General features: G+C 36.9%; 1 protein-coding gene across 1 annotated transcript in view; it reads right to left on the reverse strand.

The window, feature by feature from the left end:
- Positions 1-256: 256 nt before the first annotated feature.
- Positions 257-22,902, reverse strand: part of LOC105730765 (transmembrane protein 131-like) — a 94,974-nt gene continuing 72,328 nt past the window's right edge. The window contains exons 8-21 of the mRNA XM_064371915.1: positions 21,353-21,503; positions 21,199-21,255; positions 19,879-19,940; positions 13,812-13,920; positions 10,566-10,674; positions 9,607-9,760; positions 9,342-9,512; positions 8,045-8,155; positions 7,824-7,958; positions 6,559-6,663; positions 5,109-5,195; positions 734-886; positions 559-634; positions 257-378 (exon numbers count right to left, since the gene is read on the reverse strand). Of these exons, the coding sequence (XP_064227985.1) occupies positions 257-378; positions 559-634; positions 734-886; positions 5,109-5,195; positions 6,559-6,663; positions 7,824-7,958; positions 8,045-8,155; positions 9,342-9,512; positions 9,607-9,760; positions 10,566-10,674; positions 13,812-13,920; positions 19,879-19,940; positions 21,199-21,255; positions 21,353-21,503 (1,602 nt within the window). The remainder of the gene's footprint in view (positions 379-558; positions 635-733; positions 887-5,108; positions 5,196-6,558; positions 6,664-7,823; positions 7,959-8,044; positions 8,156-9,341; positions 9,513-9,606; positions 9,761-10,565; positions 10,675-13,811; positions 13,921-19,878; positions 19,941-21,198; positions 21,256-21,352; positions 21,504-22,902) is intronic.

Genomic DNA, 22,902 nt, shown 5'->3' on the forward strand with positions numbered 1-22,902 from the left:
ATAAGGACAACTTCAAATATTTTCTTGGAGTATAAGAAGTATCTAAAGCACTGGAGAAAAGAGAAAAATGACAGTATGTGTATTTCCAAGCAACATATAGTTAAAATGGCAATTTAAGATGTCTCACTAGTAACTTTCTGAAAATCAGGCATTTTTTCTTAGCTATAAAGCCAAACAATCTAATATAAGAATAAAATTTAGAAAGCAATATGTTTCAAACTTGTAAAGATGGCTAAAATAAATAAACATAAACCACTCACCTATGACCTGAATTTTCCTTTATTCCTGTCCAGCTCTTGAAGAGGCTTTGATGCAAATCCCAGTCAGCATCCCACATATCTTCCTGCATGGCTACACCAGGCTGCACTTTGGGTTCAGCTAAAACAAGGAAACATGTTATGACATATTTAACCTGCATCTATACCCACCTGTCAATTTTCCTTCAAATAATTTCTATAGTAACAAAAGACGGTAATGTACTTTCAAAGTGGCAGCCTCTTATTAAAAACATATTTTTGGGGCAGTGAAAACATGTGGGAGAACAGCAAGATCACTTACATTTGGATAGAAAAGGCAAGCCAGCATAGCAATGATCCCCACACTGTAGTCCAGGATCAAAATAAATGTTTGCAATCTATAAAGAGGCACAGGAGAATCATGAATTTCAAATCCACAGAAGGTCATAAAACAAAATATTAACCGATGGGAATTCTCAAATATAACGTCTTCAAACCTTTGATTTTTTTCCTGGCTCCAAGTCTTCCTTATTGCCCCGTAATCGTTTATAGTAAAATCGCACATCTTCTGACAAAGATCGTATTTGCTGTATTTTTACCTTCTGTGAGAAGGAATTCATAATATTTAAACTTTGATGAACTATTTTCCCCTGAAGGAAGAAAGCAAAAAACAAACTCATTTGTATATGGTTAAATTTTCTTAAGATAACACACTTTAGAGTAGACAAACATATTTCTAGGAAACCAAAGCCCAAAAGCTATTTTAGAATGTCCATCAGTTGATGATCTCTAAACTGTAATCAACAGCCAAGAAAATCCCACAAAAAAAGAAACTTTTTTTCCTTACTATGGCATGTTACAGAAAAATCAGGAGGACAAATCTTGCAATCTTGTTGACAATCGATTGACGTAACATTCACACTTTCATGTTAAGATATTGAGGATGCCAACAAAGTACAAACAGAGATAGCTCTAAATAAAGAGAATGGCCACTTTCAGTTTGTAAGTGGGTTTTGTTTATATCAAGGTAAGAATGCCCTGAAATAACTGAATTATAAAATCTAAAGCCAAACAGGACAAAATCACATTTTTTTCCTTAAAAGTTTTTTCATTAAGAAAAATGTATGTCATTTGTGCCAAAGAGAAATTAGACATCTTTTAAAATGATAGGTTGTCAAGTATCTTATTAAAACAGCATACGGGCCACGCGCAGTGGCTCATGCCTGTAATCCTAGCACTTTGGGAGGCTGATGCAGGCGGATCAGTTGAGGCCAGGAGTTCGAGACCAGCCAGGCCAACATGGTGAAACCTTGTCCCTACTAAAAATACACACAAAAAATTAGCAGGTGTGGTAGCACACACCTGTAATCCCAGCTACTGCGAAGGCTTAGGTAGGAGAATCACTTGAACCTGGGAAGCAAAGGCTGCAGTGAGCTGAGATTGCGCCACTGCACTCCAGCCCAGGTGACACAGCGAGACTCCATTTTAAAAACAAACAAACAAACAAAAAACCCAGCAAACAGATCAAACTGTTAAATAACCAGCAATTTCTCTTACCAGTCACAAGCTTCTCTCTGTGACAGGGTACCAAATTTTAAATTAAAAAATTAAATGATTTATATAATCTTCAAGAATTATATTACAATCTTTCTTTTGGCTGAATACAAAATTTTATTTTTGTAGATTCCTCCTTATTTGAAGAGGTCTCTAAAATGATTAAACCCACTTTTTAAACATTTGGAATAAAAAATACGGAAGTGAAGAGCGTGCACAGGAAAAAGGGTGGAATGACGGTGACGCTGAGGCCAGTGTTCTTCATTTACACAGCCCAGTGAGGCTAAAACAACCGACAGCCAGCAGAGGGCAGGCATGCAGCTGCGACGCTGACGGGAGCCCTAAGGCAGTCAAGGCACTTGGTGTACTTGGAATAACTACTTCCCTTGTGTCTTGTCTCTCAGGGGTGTGGGGGATCAAAAAAGCTCACAGATAGAAACGCTGCTCTCGCAATTCTATTCAAATATTAAGCTACGAGTTATGTGAAATGTGTATTCTGGGATATTGTTTCCAGTCATCTCTAGTATTCTCCATCGGATAAAGAGATTGACAGGATTTGGTAATATAGAGGTAATTTAGAATTCCGAGCAAGTATCTGGTCCTGTAAGACACTTAAAATAATCTGAAAGCTTAATCTGAAGCTGTTCAAAACCAACCCCTCCAAGTCTCATGCTGAAATGTGATCCCCAGTGTTGGAGGTGGGCCTTATGAAAGACGTTTGGGCCATGGGGGTGGATCCCTCATGAATGGCTTGGTGTGTTCTGACCTCGTGGTAAGGAGTTCTCATGCCATTAGTGTGCACAACCACTGGTTGTTAAAAAAGACCCTGGCATCTCCTTCTCCTCTCTCTTGCCATGTAATCTTTGCACATGCCAGCTCCTCTTCACCTTCCAACATGAGTGGAAGCAGCCTGAGGCTCTCACCAATGCAGATGCCAAGGCCATGCTTCCTGTACAAACCCCAGAACTGTGAGCCAAATATACTCTTTTCTTTATAAATCACCCAGCCTCAGGTACTCCTTTATAGCAACACAAATGGATCAAGACCAATGTCTTGTTTTTATACACATGCTTTCTCCCTTATTCCACTCACGGGCCTTTTCACTGTGTCATCTTGCTGTCTTCTCAACTGAACTATTCCCTCCCAGGATTTACAGAGAGATTAAAGACATCACTGATTGAGAAGGTAAAGGAAGGAAGAAACATGGCTCTTTCGGATAAATAACAAAGTCAAGAATTTTGTATAGTCAGTACAAAGTAGAATGACAGGAAGATGAGGGTTTAATTAAGACCCAAACTTAAATGTGATGAAACTAGTAATTCAAAATTTGTTTGTTTTTTTTTTTTTTTGAGATGAAGTCTTGCTGTCACCCAAGGTTGGAGTGCAGTGGCCCAATCTTGGCTAATCGCAATCTCCGCTTCTCGGGTTCAAGTGATTTTTCCTGCTTCAGTCTCCTGAGTAGCTGGGATTACAGGCATGCGCCACCAGGCCCATCTAATATTTGTATTTTTAGTAGACATGGGGTTTCACCATGTTGGTCAGGCTGCTCTCGAACTCCTGACCTCATGATCCGTCTGCCTCGGCCTCCCAAAGTGCTGGGATTACAGGCGTGATCCACTGCACCTGGCCAAAATTTCTATCTTTAAGAAGCTAAATGTTGAATTTAGGTTTTATGGTACAGGTTGAGTATCCCTTATTTAAAATACTCGGGGCCAGAAGTATTTTAGATTTCATTTTTTTTTTTTGATTTTGGAATATTTACATATATATAATGGGATATCTTGGGGACAGAATTCAAGTCTAAACATGAAATTCATTTACGTTTCATATACATCTTATATGCATAGCCTGAAGGTAATTTTATTAAAATAATTTTGTGCATGAAGCAAAGTTTTGACTGAAACCCGTTACATGAGGTCAGGTGTAGAATTTTCCACTTGTGGTCTCAAAATGTTTCAGATTTAGGAACATTTTGGATTTCATTTTTGGGTAAGTGGTGTTCAAACCCACTATTGTCTCCCACCACTAGGATATGAGACACTTTTACGTTTGCCCTGGTATTCCTGAATGGACTGCATCACCTTCTTGCAAAAGGCAGGGTCTTCTCCTGGTTTTCCCATTTCTTTTGTCCTTGTTCCCAGGCTCAAACTCTAAGCCGTATTCCTGCCTCCTCTATCTATCCCCCTCCCCATACTTGTTTCAGTCTGTAGGACCTCTTTAGGATATAAGCACAGTTCAAATGATTCACCTGCAATGTCTCTTGCCTACATTCCCTCTCCATCATTTGTTCCTTCATCCATACATTATGTACTAAGTGTCTGCTATTAGTACATACTGTGTACTAAGTGTCTTATCCCTTTCCTAAAGGATCTCAGACTCTCACTGAGGAGGCCAACTTATAAGGAAATATTTATAGCACAATATGAGGCTTGCAACAAGAGGGGTAATTTCAAAGTATTCTAGGATTACACATGAAACAACCAGTACTGTCAAGAGGAGTCAAGAAAGCTTCAGAGAGGAGATGACAATGGAATTGAATCTTTAAAGACACACAGGAGTTCTTTGAAGGGAGGAGAGGAGGAAGGGCATTCAAGGTGGAGAAACAACAAAGGCTTGGAGGTATGAAGGGACTTTATTACCTCTGCCACAGCTATATGCTCAAACCTCCCACTGGCACTTTTCACGTGGACTCTGGCCAGTCTGTGTGTTGGCCTCCAGGCACTCTACTGTCACTTTCATCTGTATCCTCTATTTCTTTCTGCAGAGAGCCAGTCTTTAAAGCTCAGCTCTGATGATGTTAAGTCTCTGCTCAAAAACTTCATACTCTTAGGCACTTAAGTGCATTTAATTTTTTTTCCATATATTCCATTTTCTCTCTTAAAACTTTTCTCCATTCTTGCCAAACTGGACAATTCACTATTGCTTGAACCCACCTCAGACTTTATTGACTCTGTATCCCTGTTGAGCTTGCTCCCTGGCCCTGGATTCCCATCTCCATCTCTGACAGAAGAAATTCTAAGCTGGCTCCCACAGCCCCTGCATCAATGAGATGTGTATTTCCCTCACAGCACTTATTTTCACTCCTCTAGGGCAACTTCTACATTCTGCTTTATAGCCCTGAATTGTGTGTCCATTTCCCTTTCTAGATAGAAAACTTTTTGAGGAAAAGGACTGTATCTCTTTACATCGTCTAAAGTATACTGTCTTTAAAATATATGACTAATAAAGAATAATTGTACTGTAAAAGTCTAGGAACACAGAGCTAAAGGGAAAGGCAAAAAATGAGCAACAAAAAAATTTGTGTATTAATGGTCTTACTGGAAAGGAAGGTGGAAGAACAATGTGCTTAGGGAAGCAGGTCAGTGAGCCTACTGCAATCACAGCCTTCACAGGGATTGTCAGGATCTGTGGAGTCAAGAAGATGACAATAAGTATTCAAGACAGCCTGCTCTTGACAACTACTTTATTGTATTTTGGGGTTAACCTAATTTTGAGATTTGTATTGACAATAACCAGATCTAAACCAGTACTAAAATCACCCATAGATACTGTTTAATCTGTCCAATGTACTCATTAAAAGGTAATGAAATATAACACATTTCCACGGATTTCTCAGTGATTCACTGAAAACATGTAAAAAAGACTAAACAATGGGGAAGGAATTAAAGACAGGTTTTTGAAAATATAAATATTTTTGAATTTCAAAATACCAATAATCTATAAAATAGATTTTAAAAAAGAAAGTCAAATTGTACTCCTAAAACAACGTATGTAAAATCTGGCATTTCTAGTTATATAGGGCTCTATTTTTTGACATAGAAATAGACATTAACCTAATTTTAAAAAATGCACTGAACATTCTAGAGTTAGAATCCCATACCAAACTGTGAGTAACTCACAAAGCTACTTTTCTAGGATATTTTTCTTAATTCTTATTTTCACCCATATTAACAAAAATTTATCTTAAATCTGAAATGTATTTATTTATGTCGTGAGTGATAACTATGAATTCCTCATTTTTGGAGGTAACCTGACATACTCTCAACAAATCATTTATTATTAAATGGCCAATTCTGTTTATTTCATAATTACATTTTTTTTTCATGTGGAAGTTGTTTGTGTATACTGAAAACATCTATGAGGGCAAAGGTGGCAGCTTGTTGAATTTAGCAGTGCTTGACTTCCCTAAGGGCTTTTAAATATGAAATTGAAAACATTTAGGTTTGGCAGAAATATAGCCATTCAAAATCTTACTGCGTGCATAATAAACTCCACAGAGAATATTTTAATTAAAAGCTTAAATAACATTTAGTCCCCTGACTTTGAATGACTTATGCAAATATAAACGTGAGCACTCAAATTAAGACATGATCTCCTGATTTTATCCTCCTTTTCAGAAATGTTAGACCCTGCCTGCTATTTATGATTGCAGGAACAATCAGAGATATCTAACTCAGAACACTCAGGCTCTGTACAATGACATAACCATCTGCTTAGGCAGGTTTCTAACAAAGCAATTCTAAACGTGCTAAAGGCATTTTTCTGAAGTTGCTTTTTAGGTTAGGAGGTTTGGATTTTATCATAAAACTAAGAGTCTATGAACACCAATTTTCTATAAACTATTATTGGAAAAGCTCAGTTTTTAAGGTATGAAAGTAGTAAACTGTAACTTTATGAGTAAACTTAATTCTTCGTTTTCATAAAAACAAGAAAGAACTGACTTATTCAGAAAAACTCCACTGCCACAAATCCACAATAAAGTCCTTACCTCATAGTCTGTTGTGATCTGGATGGCTCCATCGTGAATCCCCTCTAATTTTTTTGCAGTAAGTTTGACTCTGAAGACTGCAAAATAGCCTGAAGCTAACGTAACCTGTAGATAGTAGAAATATCATTCATTAGCCTTGTTAGTTGAAGTTTCCTATTAAAATGGAAATGAAGGCTATAGTGACAAAATGACTTCCAAATCCTAACATATACCAGTATGACACTGAATTACCACTGTGTACAAATATCTCAAAATAGTGCCCATCCCTTGATATTTCTCTACTACACTTGTTCCATAGGCCACTGAAAAAGCTGGTTCCTGAAGAGGGAGGGGTGTGGTCCTCTTGCTAATAAAGCTCCTCACTCTTCACCCATGAACCTGTATGGCCAAAGGGGCCGGAGCAGAGGGACACAGCCTTCCACCAACCTTTCAGGCACATTGGAGCCTTTAATGTATACACAGCTGGCTCTGCTTCAAGCTCTGTAATGTTAATATTCATATCTTCAGGGCAGCTGAGGCCGCGTATAACAAAACACCAGACCTATGGCATTCCATGGAAATGTATTTGTCAGCACTCTCTGTATATAAGGACATTTGCTTTTTCTTTTGTGAAACTGCCCCAAGAAGTTCTATTCTAACCTGCAGATGAGATATCTGATACTCCTTCTCACAGAAGGTGATTCTAATTCTTTTCCCAGTAGGTAGAAACTCCAATTTCCCCTTTCAGTAGTGGTGAGGGCTGAAACTAATATATTTGTTTTCTCTTGTTTGTGCTCTCTTACAACCAACTGTAACATGTTTATTAGACAGTTAGAAATATGTGGGCAGACTCGCAGTGATCGAACAGTTTGCCTCACTGATAGTGAGGCAGTATCTGGCCAGACATATTACTGTATAATTGAAAATATTTTCTACCAATGTTCAGGGCCATCTCTTTTTCCCCGTAAACTCAATGAACACCAGGTTGGTTTAGCACCCATGGGAATTCTCCTGTAATGACACATGTGTTACAAAAAGATAATTTAAAATTTGTGTGTTATGGAACTTTTTATGAGAAGGCAGGATTTAATCCCTTTGGGTTTCAGTGCCTTCATCATAAAAATAGGGAGTTGAATTATATTGCCTATAAGGTCCTTCTAATAGCAAATAACCAACACTATTATAAACTGCATAAAAATAACAGTGACATATGTAACATAGCAAGGGTCTTCCATTTGCAGTTTAGACATCCATCTTAGTTTAAGGAGACAATAAAGTTTACTTACCGATGATTGATCTGATAAAGAGGATTTTTCAAACTCTGGCAGGTTTGAAATTATTGTAGTTCTGTTGCCTCTTTCCACAGCTACAAGTTCTATTGATAAACCATCTCCTATGATATGCCAACTTTTTATAGCCAACTTTAAAAAAAGATACGAAAATTATTATCACAACGCAAGCAAAAAATCCTTAAATGTGATTTAGAATAAAAACAGATTGCTTTTACCTCAATTGGATTGCTGTTTATAATTGCAAATAAAATATTACTTGCTTCTGTAGCACTCAGTACTCCAAAATCTATGAAACGTTCCTCTATTTTGGGGGGCAATACAAAGTACTAGAAAGATATAAAAGAACCAGATTAAACAAAAAGTCACATTGATGTAACAATATTACCTCTATTAAAGATGTATTAAAGTTCCCCCAAAATTAGCTGGGCATAGTGGTGTGCACCTGTAATCCCAGCTACTCAAGAGGCTGAGGCAAGAGATCATGCCACTGCACTCTAGCCTGGGCAAAAGAGTGAGACTCCCATCTCAAAAAAACAAAAAGCGTGTATTAAAGTTCCTACGCTTTCCGTATATATTCATAAAACCACACATATATATGACATAGTTGAGGGATTTGTATAATGAAAGTCTTTTGAGTAATCCAAATGAAAATAGCCATGGCTTCTGCTGAGCTGCTATTCCTCCTCTGAGGGCACATGAAAGAGGCAGGAAACTAAAGTACTAGCAGAGGTTAAGTGGAGCCCTAGGTGACTGGGCAAAAAGCATGTGGTCTCAGCAAGCATCACCAATGATCAGTGAAACAAAATAACTGAAGCAGGAGTGAGACATTACTGAAGGTCTCTCCAGCTCCAAAATTCTAATCAGTGCCAACTACTTAAAGGGCTACATTTCTAGATGTCCTAGCTTTCTTTTTATCTTTCCTAACAGTTTTATCTCTTATTTAAGCTTCTTTCATTGATCACTCTCAAGATAGCTTTGTTCGGATTTCTTCCCCCTGCTTATTTTCTATACCAGGAGTACCTTCATTGTTTCCTTCTGTGTCATATATATCTTCTAACCTTGTGTGTTTACTACCTTATTTTCTACTTTACTATCTGGTTCTCTTCTTTGTCCTGATATTTCTTGGTTTTAGGTATCTCTTTCCTACATATTACCCTCTTTACCTTCCTTGTATTCTTTTATTCCTACCTATCATTTTTCTTCCATTTAGTTATTTTCTAGATTCCCCATTATTACAATAGTTTAAAAGCATATCCAAGAGAAACCAGAATGTGGAAAAGATCTAAGCAGAGACTGTAACTAGAGAAGGCAACTGTATCACAAGACAGAGCTGCTGGAAAAGGTAAAAACTAGTTACCTGGAGAGGTAAAAATTAACTAGGAGAATTAGATAAATTTGCAGAGCACAGATAATGGCAAACCGTAAGAGTATGAAACACAACTGCTTAATAAAATCTGGAAACATTAAAGGTGGGCAGGGAGTTTAAATGTTAAAGGTAGATAATATACTTACATCTAAAAAGCCTGTGTAAACCCGCACAGGTAAATGAAATTTAGAAGCATTGGTAATAAGTAAAATGTTGTTATCTATGTGCATGGATGATGTGGAAGGCATAAAAAGCAGCGTAAAAATGTATCCTGATTCGTTAGGAAGAATTAAGACTGGTTTGCTGAAGTTATGAACCTGGGAAATGAAAGAAGAGGAAAAAAACAAAGTGTCAGTATCACCTGGTTGATAGACCAGGGGAAATTAAAAGTATAAGGGCTCCCGGACATACTTTAAACATTGTTTTGGCTTCTTCTGGTAGCAACACATCGTGAATGAGGATTGCAAAACTGAAAGTGTTAGTAAGGTAAATTGGCCTTTCCACAGGATCAGCAGGACTGTCTCGGACGTGAAATAATGTTGCAGCGTGATCAAATCCCAAATAACTATTCAAAAAAACAAGAAGAACAAAATAAATCATTTTTATTTCCATGTCTTAATTTAAAATCTAAGTTTGTTATGAGTAATAATTTACATTTAGCATTAGGAACTGTATTTAAGAATTAGAGCTATATCATCATGATTGACTACATAATTTAAAACAAAATTTAGCTTGTAAAATATTGAAATCTAATCTAATGAACCATTCTCCAATGAATGATATGAATCAAACAATTAGAATAAAAAAATGTATCAACAGAAAAAGCTTTACTTTACTTTGAAGAAAATCATGTTTACCACTGAATTGCAAGGAGCTTTGTTAAGATGAATCTTTGTCAAGTTGGGTATTATATTGGTTAAAGTATAATTGAAAATGAACAACATGTTACTTTCCATTTATAAAAATTTGTAATTCTAGAAATGTTTATGAATTTATAAAGAAATATAAAGAATTTTGTTTCAAGTGCCAAAATAGTTTAATAACAGGCCACAATCACTTACATATTACAAACAAATGACAGAAAGAAAATGGTTCAAATGATTTAAATACTACTAAAAAATCAATTACTGAATCATTAAGTCTTCATTTAAGCCCAATCCTATCATCCCACTTACCTTTTCTTCTAAGGAAGTAAAACATACACAAAATATAAGAGGTTTTTCTCTTTTATTAGTTGAGGCTGTTCTTTTCAAATATAATTCCATCAAGTTTATGGGAACATGGCTAGTATTTCTGCAGGTCATTTAGTAGGAAAACATAATTTGCTGATTAGCAAAAAGTTATAAAACTTATTTTAAAAAGAAACTCACCCATCTAAAACTTCTGCTTGATATGGTATTTCAAGTTTAGAATAACTCTTTTCCTTTGCTTTAACTGTTATTTTCCCAGAAAACTGAGATGGCTTTTTTGCCTTTGATGCTGAAAGGAAGCATAAAAAATAATCTGTTACCTTTTACTACCAAAGAGAATTAGTGACTTTATGTAAATTGACAAAATCTTAAAAAAGCTGAGCTTCCAGATTGGCCAACAGAATACTTTTATAGTATTTTAAATGAAACATCACATTTTTCATACAAAAGGGGGGAAAATGCTTTATTTTTCCTATAATAAGATATGCAGATAATGAATTAGCCTAGCTGATGAGCACAGTTCAGGAGTCAAAACACCATATCTAAGCTGCTTGCTGTAGCCACAGGCTTTGGCTTTACTTACAGCAGAATTTCTCATCCTTGGCACTGTTAACATTTCAGGCCAGATGAATTCTTTGCTGCAGGAGATGTTTTGCGTACAGCAGGATGTTTAGCAGCAACCCAGACGCTACTTGCTAGATGACAGTAGCATCCCTGTGGCTGTGACTACAAAAAGTGCCTCTTGACAATGCCAGATATCCCCTTGGAGGCAGAATTACCCCCCACTTAGCCCTGCTGATTTATACTTGAACTGAGTAAGAAGTAACATTTCTTGTATGGCCAAAGTCTTGCTCTATCACTAATAAAGTAGCATGGTATAAGAAAAGCCAAGAATTAAGAGCTCTTATTTCTCAAATCAGCCAACCAGGAAACTCATGGTATAAGAAGAGATAAATCCCCTCCTGCCATCATATTAAATTGTCCTCACAGATGAAGTAAAATCTTTAGATTTTGTAGCAGTTTTAGATAATCCTGGCTGGGTGCAGCGCCTCAGGCCTGTAATCCCAGCACTTTGGGAGGCTGAGGTGGGTGGATCACCTGAGGTGAGGAATTTGAGACCAGCCTGGCCAACACGGTGAAACTCCATCTCTACTAAAAATATAAAAATTAGCCAGGTGTGGTGGCACGTGCCTGTAATCTTAGCTACTCAGGAGGCTGAGGCAGGAAAATTGTTTGGGCCTGGGAGGCGGAGGCTGCAGTGAGCCGAGATTGTGCCACTGTACTCCAGGCTGGGCTCAATCTCAAAAAAAAAAAAAAAAAAAAAAAAAATCCCACCTTGAATTACAGAAATTAATTCAGTTGGGTCCAATCTAGATACCCATTAGATGGTTCTTTTCAAAGCAAATAAAGAAGCTGTTTATGTTTATCCTCTTTGAAAGACTTTAGGAACACTTCTATTTATGTGAAAAATTCATATGTGAATTCTGCAAATTTGTGTCATCCAATCTCAAGACAAAAAAGAACAAGGAAATGGTATGACATCTAGTGTTTGACTACGTGCAGGCACAGACTTAAGATTTTAAAAATTCCCAGTTCAGTCTCTTATTTGTCTGTTTGCTAGTTATCTATCTCTGGTGCTTTCAATTTTTCATTATTTGTTCTGATGTAAGACTGATTACAAGGGCCACATTTAAGCATTTCATGACATTATATCATGTTATATTTTAGGAAATACAGTGGACAAAAATCTCAAGAAAATTCAGTTGAAAATCATGAAGAATGACTTTTGGTGAGAAAGATGTTTGATAAGTGAACACTGCAGAGTTAATACATATGTAAGGTGCATTTTAACAATGTTAAAAGTTAAATAAAACACACTTCCTGACTGATTTTCACAGCAATCTCAGAGGTATTTTGTGTGGGGATCTAGCATGGTGGGGGGAGAGGTGAATGGTGGGGGGTTTTCACATGATATTAAAAATCCACTTAAATGTAGCATTTGCTCTTAAAGATGCTTTCCCTTTTGCTGTTGTATTTAATTTTATATATTTCTCTAAGAAACAATTATCTTAGAGCCTAAGATCTCAGAAGAACCAACACTAATGATATCACGTTTATCTTGAGAAGGGAAACATTCACTGGGTGGTCAATACTGGAGCTAGAGAAGAGTAGCTCTTCACCCTCACAGAGCATGTGGAGAACTTTCTGGCAAGTCTGTGAAAGGTGGATCCTAAAAGTTCTCAGAGGTCAGGAATGACCATTAGCCGCCTCCTCCTCTGTAAGGGAAGACAATGTACCTTCTGATACACTGGTGGGCACAAATGGTCTCTCGGCAGCATCGAAGACACTTTACCACAGATGTGGAAATAACTATGGCATTAATTATCTTCTATAATACTATTTCTTGACAACTGTATCTTGAAGCATGCTACCTATGTGATTTTCATCCCTTAGGAATCATCACTGAGCTCACAGGACGAACCCTGAGGCCAGCCCCACCTTCATAAATGCTCCAGACCCCCCCCCACCGCCGGCAGAACTCTCCACAGTGAGCAGCAGGTACAGATGCTCTCATAAACACTGTGCGAAGTGTGCCAGTGCCCTCCTACACTCATTGATCAAATACTCTCATCCGAGCTGAGCTTTACCATGTGGACTCTGAGCAGAGGTGGCTTTATCATAAAGCCAAAATTTAAGCTTTATAGCAGCTACTCACTTGTCTGAGTGTCTATGAGAAAAGCCCTGTTCAGAGGTTTGGTTCTCATTTAATTATACATACGGTTAAGCAGCCATTAAGTCATTATTTTAAAAATGTTTTTGACAGCAAATTCAAAGAATGCTCCACTAAAGTGGGCAAAACTGAATAAAAAATGCTATAAAAATGGTATAGTCTGGCTTAACATTTCAAGTATCAAAATGTATACTATACATATTAGAAATAGCTAACTGGATAATTCTGCCATGAAGTCTATTATTTTAGCTTAAGCAGGGCCATCCGCTTTGCCTATAAAAGCCAATATATGAAAATATTACAAACAATACTTTTTATTTTTGCTGTCAAATTCAAACATGCTTCTGAACTTTGAATATATCGTAACTTCATAACTAAGGCGAATTAAAATAGATATATGTGTAAAAAGTCTAACCCAGATTATGGAAATGATTCTAATCCTAATGTATTTGCTAATGTTTTTCTATTGCTAATACTGATTTAGCTTTATATAGTTATGGTATTTTCTCTCATGAATCAATCAAGAGTTCATGACAGTTTTCAGGGGAAAGAAAAAAAAAAAAAATCAACCTAGGCAGTAATATAAATTCTAATGGTAAGACAGTTTGGATTTCTATATTAAGATGTCAATATAGATGCTTTCTAGTTTATCAAAATAACATCACTCTATCAGAGAGAAAAAGGTGAATACTTGCCATCAAAACTAATGCTCGCAACCTTGGTGTATTTACTTTCTGATGCTTTTAATGTAATTGGTTTAAAGTGTACCGTTATAGCATCATTTTGTGGTGTAGGTCGAATACTCTGCAAAGAGAACAAAAATACACACATGGCATTATTTCAGTCTAATGGTTCAGTTGCTTTATACTGGAAAGGATACTGGAAAAGTAAAGTGGACTCTAAATTTGAAAAGTTTAACTTATGTTGTCTCTTTAAATGGAGTAGGCCACACTGGAAAAACTTCAAATTAATTACATCAGAATATCTTTAGAAGAGAAAATGACCAGAGGAAAACAAGCATGACGGATTTATAAATGTAAGTACCTGAAGACCAACTACATTGGTTGTGAGTACATAAAACATTTAAAAAAGGTAATTACTTTCCAAATGAATGCCTAATTCATACACCACAGAAGGCAACATGAAAAAGACTTATGGATCCCTCTTAAAGAAATTCACAATACTGAGGTAATATCTGAACCATATGATGGTGAAGAATAAACATGAACTTGGAGCTGGTGCCTCAGTGCCAGGGTAGTTTTGCACACTTCATTTCTAATGGTATTTCTCTTTCTCTCTAGACATGGCTCTGTGAGTGAGACATGCTGCTGTCCAGGGAGAGGGCTACACTGCTGGCTATGAGATTGAGCAGTGAGGCAGACCACAGGGATGTTCAGCGTGGAAGTCAGAAAGCTTACATAAAAACATACAGGAAAAGCTTGTACTTGGAGAGCATGCTTTTAAAAAATACATTTTAAGGTACAGTTATTTTTTATTTCCTCACTGACATAAAGCCCTTTCAATTGGAAGGGACTTAAAAGATTCCAACCTCCTTCTCTGTTTTACTAATGAAAAGTGTAACATGATGTTTCAATAGCTAGGCATCAACAGGTCGGACTGAAACTAGGATTCCTGACTCGGTGCAGGGCCTTTCATCTGACATCCTGTTGCACAAACACGTATCACAAAATCGTGGTACTGTATAAAACTCTTGATTTAACAAAATCTTCCTTTATAATTACTTTGAATCTTAACCTTGGTCTGAATCCTCTTGGGTTATTCTGTTGAATTTGAATGGCTTTATAAACTTGTCAAAGCCTGTCATTTCCTGGAGAAAAGAACACTGTCCTTTTCTGTGAAACTTACCAGGCAAGCCCCTTAACAGGGGCACAGTCAGATCCAGCAAGTCACTATGTTCTTTCCCCTGGCTCCCTGTCTGCTCTTTTCAGCCCATTTATAAAGGTAAAATCTGCCTCAACAGAACATTTAAGGGCAGTCTCTTGAAGGTGCAATTCGCATTTGAGTGTGCAGAGAGAGAACTATCCCTGTGTGCTGTGTGTGGGATCATAGGGAATGAATCTGATTATATAATAATGATCAAAGATACTGCTGGAGCAGCTCCCTTTCCATTAGTGGGTTAGTCCTGGGCTGTTCATGGGGTCTGAAATGAAGGCCCTAAGGATAGTTCTGTGGGCCTCAGGCTCTCTTGGTATTTTAACTCTTTTTAACTTCCTTCCTTTTTCTTCTTTAAGAACTCTTCCTCATTTGCTTTTGGATCTCTAGCTGGGGCTGGGAATGATTTGTTCATGTAATACTTTTACTTACCAAGAGCTTGCTGTTACTAGCAACATTTAAAATACAAATTTCTTCATTCACTGAAAGCTGTGTGTGTGTAACAAAACAAAGCAGAGTCTGAATTGTAAGAGAAACTACAAACTGGGAAAAGTTCTATTTGGTTTTACTATACTGTATTACCCATACTAACACTTCTTCCAAAGAAAAGAAAATCAGTACAGACGTATATGTGACAATCCAGTGGCATCACTTTACGCAAAAAAAAAGATATTTAACTAGAGATGTGAACTTGAGTCAGCTGCCCATCTACTTTGGGGCTCACTTTTTCCACCTGTAAAAAAATCCTGGCCAGGCACAGTGGTCACACCTGTAATCCCTGCACTTTGGGAGGCTGAGGCGGGTGGATCTGGCCAAGATGGTGAAACCCCGTCTCTACTAAAAATTAAAAAAAAATGAGCCGGGTGTGGTGGTGCGCATCTGTAATCCCAGCTATTCAGGAGGCTGAGGTAAAGAACTGCTTAAACCCAGGAGGTGGAGGTTGCAGTGAGCCGAGATTGTGCCACTGCACTACAGCCTGGCGCCTGGCAACAGAGTGAGACTCTGTCTCAAAAAAAAAATCTTAAGGGGATAGACTATTTTCTGAGATTCCCATCATCTACAACATTTTGTGATTCAATTAATTTTGCTTTTTTTCCTCTGCAAATGAGCCACTTTTATCTTGAGGCCAAGCTTTGTTAGAGACGTGATCACATGAAACTCTGTAGTTTGCAGACGACTTCCACAGATACGGCTCCTGAAGTTCTTCACTGGCTCTACTGAATATGATCCAGCAACGATGAAGGCCTGACCATTTTTCAACATACTTAAAGACTAGAAGTGGCAGTTCATCAGTAACAAGCACAACATTTTTTGAGTGTTAGCCTGTACAACACCAAGCCAGAAACAGCTAAGCAAGGATGTTGATTAACATAGAGCCACTGTAAGTAGTAAGAACTTAAAATAGTTGATGAAATTTTTTTTCATATGAAACACACCACTTTAAGATTTCCCTCACCAGATAAAAACTTTACATTAGTACTGCTACCCAAGTATGTTACAGTAATAGCAGATAAATATTCAACTGACAACTCATGTTTTACACAAATTGTCTGAATCGTTCACTTATTAAGGAAAAACAAATCCAAACTGTTAAGATCCGTTTTCCAGGGAAACAGAAACAAAGCAAACAAACAAACCCAAGACAAAACACTGAAGTAGCTGACTCATTCTGTGGCTTTAAATGAGAACTAATACACAATCATCACCTTGTAGTAAGCATATTTATACAAAAAACCTGTTTTATATTAGTGACTAACTATTACTAACTTAAAGATAATCAAGAAGTGGAAACACTATGGCAAGATTCCCAGGAAGGGCAGCTCGCAAACTCACCTATGTTCTAAATATAGTTCCAGGCTTTTCTTATGACATTCAGACCCAACTAATGCTCAGTAACCCTCAAGTGAGAGTCAAGGGTCCAGAACATTCTAAAACTGCTTATAAAAGCACTTGAGCAAACAAGGAAAATAATCTTTCAGCATTTAACAATGGTATTTTTAATAATTTGTGTACAAATTCACTAAAGCATGTATGTTAAGCTGATATTCTGATTCCAATATGTCAATTACCAAAAGAAACCTCATGCAAACATTCCTCTGAAGACATTTCAGGCAAACTTATTCTGTCATTTATATAGCACTAATGTTTTGTAAATGTTGAAAAAAGCCATTTTCTCAAAGTTGCATTATAGACAAACTAGGAGAGTTTGGACCTGTTGCATCCTGTCCATTAGCAGGTGAGGAACTTCTACTTGGAATTGCTTGCTTTAGTAATCCTAGATCAGAAAGAGAATAAATTCCCTGTAGGGGAATGAAAAAAAAAAATTGTGCCCACAGCAACCTTGGTTCGTATTCAAGTCACAGCACCAAAAAAAAAAAAAAAAAAAAAAAAAAAAAAAAAATTCCAGCTTCTAGGACTGCTTAGCAAATCCTAAAAATTCTGTTTGTGAAACAGAAGGAGGCAGGAACCCTTCTAAATATGTATCAGTCTCTAAGCTTGGTGAATTATGCAGAAATGCTGAAACACACAGGAAAAACCTTAGGAAGAGCTCTTAAAACTCAGTTTCCACTGTAGGTGGGCTCACCCCATAACTAATAAGGTGGGAAGTCTAAATCACCATCATTTCTCAGGCTGACTGCTAAATCAGATCCCAAGTGGTCTCCTTTGCTTTCTGCCTTTCCATGTCTGTAGTTCACTCTCCACAAAGTAGCTACAGTGACCTTTTACAACACATAAATCAGATGATATCACTCTCTTGTTTAAAATCCTGTAACAATTTCCCATTATACTTAGAATAAAATCTAAATATCTCCTGGAGTTCCAGGAAGCCCTGATTAAAAGTGAGGTCAATGGGGTGGGGAACCCTGGTGGTCTGATTCAATGCTATATTCTCAGTTCTTATATAGCAGCTGGCATTTAGCTGATGCTCATTAAATATCTATTGAATGGGTGAATGAAGGAGGAAATAAGACAAAACTACCAAAACACTGGCAGTTTGGGCTTTGAATATTATAAAAGACACACATATAGGTAGGTACAAATGTATTATATTAATAGAGATACAGATATACTGATATATAGGTTTTTAACAGAAATAATTGACTATGCAATTAAAATGATATATTCATAAAGATATGATTGCTAAGTGGCATTATATATCTAACATACTTTCATGTTTCATGTAACGTTTACTTTTTTGAGACAGGGTCTTGCTCTGTTGCCCAGGAGTACAGTGGCGTAATCTTGGCTCACTGTAACTTCCACCTCTGACGTTCAAGCAATTCTCCTGTCTCAGCTTTCTGGTAGCTGGTACTACAGGCGTGTGTCACCATGCCCAGCTAATTTTTGTATTTTTAGTACAGACAAGGTTTCGCCATGTTGGCCAGGCTGGTCTTGAACCCCTGACCTCAAGTGATCCAGCTGTCTCAGTCTCCCAAAGTGCTGGGATTACAGGCATGGGCCACCATGCCTGGCTTACCTTTGCATTTTTTATAGTTGTATAAGTCACTTAAAAAAAAAAGCTCTCAGCTTTCCTATTTGGAAAACTAGGACCGCTGCACCTTATAGGATTGTTGTATTAAATAAAGTAGTACATTTATTACAGAACAATATTAGCATAGTGCCTAACCCAGTAAGAGCAAAAATGTTCACTTACAATGTATCCAAAAACTCCTTAGTAAATAAGAAAAGCACAAGCATGGTACTATTTAATTCCATGTCATAAGTGAACTGAATACTAGTTTTTCATTCAGATTCTTAGGGTTAATTGCCAATTTCATTTTTCTATAAAATGTTTATTGAAAAAGATATGTTTCAGTTCATCTATTGTATATAAAAAGTTAGGCTGGTTTGCTTAGGCTAAGTAAAGGCACGTTCCCAGCAAATCCCCAAATTACATTAGGAGAAATGCTAGGTCAGGTATGAGGACACTGTCTGCCCCCCAATCCCACTAGTAAGGAAGGTCACTGCACATCAGAATGTGGTTACCTGGGAGGTTCATCTCTTGCTTCCTCACTGGGGTTTGTATATTCTCCTCTCTCTGGTTTACTCCACCAGCTGGTGATAAAATCTGGGTTTGGTCATTGATGGACAAAGGTCCCTCAAATCTCAAGCCCACAAGATCTCATTTTATCAGTTCACTGAAGTTTCTGGCATTAGCACAAATTATAATAAAAATGTTCTATTTTCCTATATAATGATTCCCTATGTATATATCTTGGAGACCTCATGAGGGAGAGATTGTGGGCCAAGGCAAAACTTAGATATCCCTTTTTTGCCTAAAACTATCTAATGGCACCTCAATTCCACAATATGGCCTAAAAGTCACTTACTCTGTATGTATGTGTGAGGGAGAGAGGGCTTTAGTTTATAATGTGCTGTCTAGGGTAGCTAAATAGCTGCTAGTTAGGGAGCCTGTGACAAGTGTTAATGGCATTTTACCACTACCTACCATATTTTTTTGCTTATTTTCTTCCCAACTCATCTGACTCTTTTTCTTCTTTCCTGCCCATACCTTAACCCTTACAACCAAATCTGATGAAATCCTTATAACCTGTTTTTATTTCTACATGGCCTACAGATTTTAAGATTTATCAGAATCCACAGGCCTTTTATATGACTGTAACTATATAAGAAACTCACGAACTTTGGTTCAAACTGACCTTGGAGAAGATTGCCTGTTTCCCTCTCATCCTTAAAATCTGGGTGGTTGGGGCAGAGCAGGTTTCTCACATCACGCTTAGAACCAAAGTGTCACCAGGTCATCACAAAATAGAAATCTTTTAGAGTAAGGGTTAATTATTTTTAACTTTGTCATACATTTAAAAACAAAGACTACAAAAATTAGGAAAAACAAAAGTAAAAACTTACTGTTATTGGTACATCTTTTGTTCCTGAATTTAATAAATGAAGGTTTAAAACCTTTGGTAGATCTGTTAAAATTGAGGAAAAGAAAGATTTCTTAAAAAGGTGTGCTTTTTAACCAAGTTAGAATCTTTACGTTATATCAAATTGAAGCTATCAATTTGTGAAATACAATGACATTAATAAAAAGAAACATTCGGTGGTAACTGCTTTACTCCTAAGGACATTGTCTATTCTAAGAACTGTTCCCTCTTAAATCAGATTTTTAAAACCCTCCCTCCCAAAAAAAAAAAATATATATATATATATATATATATATATTTTTAATGAGACAGAGTCTTGCTCTGTCACCCAGGCTGGAGTACAGTGGCACATTCTTGGCTCACTGTAACCTCCGCTTCCCGGGCTCAAGTGATCCTCCCACGTCGGTCCCCTGCCCCCTCGCTCCAAGTAGCTGGGATTACAGGCATGTACCACTATGCCCAGCGGACTTTTGTACTTTTTTTTTTTTTAAGTAGAGATGGGGTCTCATCATGTTGGCTAGTCTGGTCTTGAACTCCTGGCCTCAAGTGACCCGCTCGCCTCCACCTCCCAACGTGCTGGGATTACAGGCATGAGCCATCATGCCAAGCCCCCAAAATATTATTTTTTTTTAGTAAACTCAGACACTACTAATCTTTTAGCTTTCCAGCAAAACATAATGAAGCAATTAATAATTTACAATGTAAAAATACATTAAAAGCAAATCTAATTTTTAAACATGTGGTCTTCAATCTTAAACAACTATATTTTATTATATATAGTCCATATAGATCCCAAATTACAAGTACTCTTAAGTTTTTCCTTAATAAAAATCTTTACTTGGTTTTTAATATTAGAATTTGAATTCTCTGAACAGCTGCAATAAACTTTTAACATTTTGTCATAATGTAACTTAATAACTCATATCTAAATAAAATCCAAAAGTAAATATTTTGATTTTACTTTACTATTACAAAACGAAAAGAGTCAGGATAACTGAATGCATGGGCAACTGGATTAAGAAACTAGAAAACTACTTTCTGTCTCAATCATCCATTTAGATAACTTCAATTATCCCATGGCCTTTTTTGTCAACCAGGTAAGCAATGCTGCCCACCCCTCAGAGGAATGGGGTATAAACTTGTAAAGCTGCTGAGTCTGAATAGGAGACTTCTACGAGATCATGCAACCTACTGAGAAATAATGTTTAAAGTTGAATTACAAAGTATAGTAGAGCCATTCAGCACTGAATACAGGGATTAAAAAAAAAAAACTCTATAAAGACTCTTTTAAAAGATTTTTTACCTTGTGTTCTTAGTGTACCAAAATCTAACATTTCAGTTGAGGAATAAATTCCAGGAGCTTGGAAAAAAGAAAAGTCAACAATTATTCTTCACTTTGCCAGAGTAAGCTATACTGAAAACAAAACAACTTTCAATTTCATCAGTTTTCCACTAACCTGTAGTAACTTCAACCTCAACAGGAAGGATAATAAACTCTGTGCTGTCTGAAGCATTAGTCTTTATTCTTATGAAAGCTGTGTGATTATCCGCTTCTCTAGAAGAAAAACTGGCTCTCATCACTCCCTTGGTTTCATAAGGAGGAATTTCCTGACAAGTTAACAGACCATAATGTAGCACAGCTTTTGTAATGTGGCAAAACCACCATATTTTATTGAATTAAATGACACTGACTGAAAGATGGGTATTTTATATACCTTTAAAAAAGAAATGCATTGTAATTAAACCAATATATAACACACACTCCAATTCTGGGTAACTTTAAAATGTGAAAAATGTGCTGTTTAGAATTGATGAAATATGATATGTAAAGTGAGCAAACTAAAAGAAGTCAAATAATCTGAAAACAAATTGTGTTACAAAATCATCATTAAAAGGTAAAACTAATCTACAAAATCAGTTATTTTTTTAACATGCTAGTTAGTGGTGCTCGGGTATATAACTCAGTATTGAAATTTAACCAACAGAAATGTCACCATCAGAGGAAAATACTTTTCTAGAAGTCCACAAGAACTTCCATAAATGATAACCAGCAAGGCTTAGACTCTCTTTCATTGAAACCTAACAACGCAAAGCTTCTCAAGCTAATCCACAGTTTACCAACTGCATTCATGTAAGACAGCACACATTTTCAGTCCTATAATGAGAGAACATTTATACACTAAAAGGAAGACTTATTGCAAAAAAAAGTTTGAGGTATAATCTCTTTCCTGGTTTTAGAACAATATGGCTCCCTGGCGACTGCTGGAATTTCTTCTCTGTACAAATCTTTCAGCTTATTTTAGGAGATCCCTGTGTTCTAGAGCTTAGCGGCCTTCACTTATTCCTACTTTCCTTTTAGTCCCAAAGTAGTAAACGGGTGACTGAAATCCTCTTAGGATTGGAGGGATGGACCATCCACTCCCCAACTCTAGGGAGTTGACTTGGTCTATGGGGCTTTTTCACGTACACCAAAACAGGCTGGAGGTGAGATCACAGCCCATTGGCTTTTTCCTCAGTCTAGGTTTGTAGGAATAAGAATTACTGTATATTTTTTTGCAGCCACTAGGACTATAAGAACATGACGCTATTCTGTTATCATTCTTGACTATTTAGAAATCTGAATTCTTTTATGTTTATTTATTAGATACTAATTATATTTGACAGGAAGTTTTTAGTTCTATCTAGAATCACAATATGCACAGATTTAATAGTCTGCATTTAATCCTCATTGTTTTATAGATGATTTTTGCATCAACCACCATAATTTCTTTTTTTTTAAAAATATATTTTATTGCACTTTAGGTTCTGGGGTACATGTGCAGAATATGCAGGATTGTTGCATAGGTACATACATGGCAATGTGGTTTGCTGCCTCCATCCTCGTCACCTATATCTGGCATTTCTCCCCATGTTATCCCTCCCCAACTCCCTCCCCCCCCACTTTCCCTCCCCTAGTCCGCCTCAACAGACCCCATTGAGTGATGCTCCCCTCCCTATGTCCACAACC

This window comes from Aotus nancymaae, unplaced genomic scaffold, assembly GCF_030222135.1.
Source record: "Aotus nancymaae isolate 86718 unplaced genomic scaffold, 86718_ANA_hifiasm-v0.15.2.pri h1tg000221l, whole genome shotgun sequence".
Taxonomy (NCBI): domain Eukaryota; kingdom Metazoa; phylum Chordata; class Mammalia; order Primates; family Aotidae; genus Aotus; species Aotus nancymaae.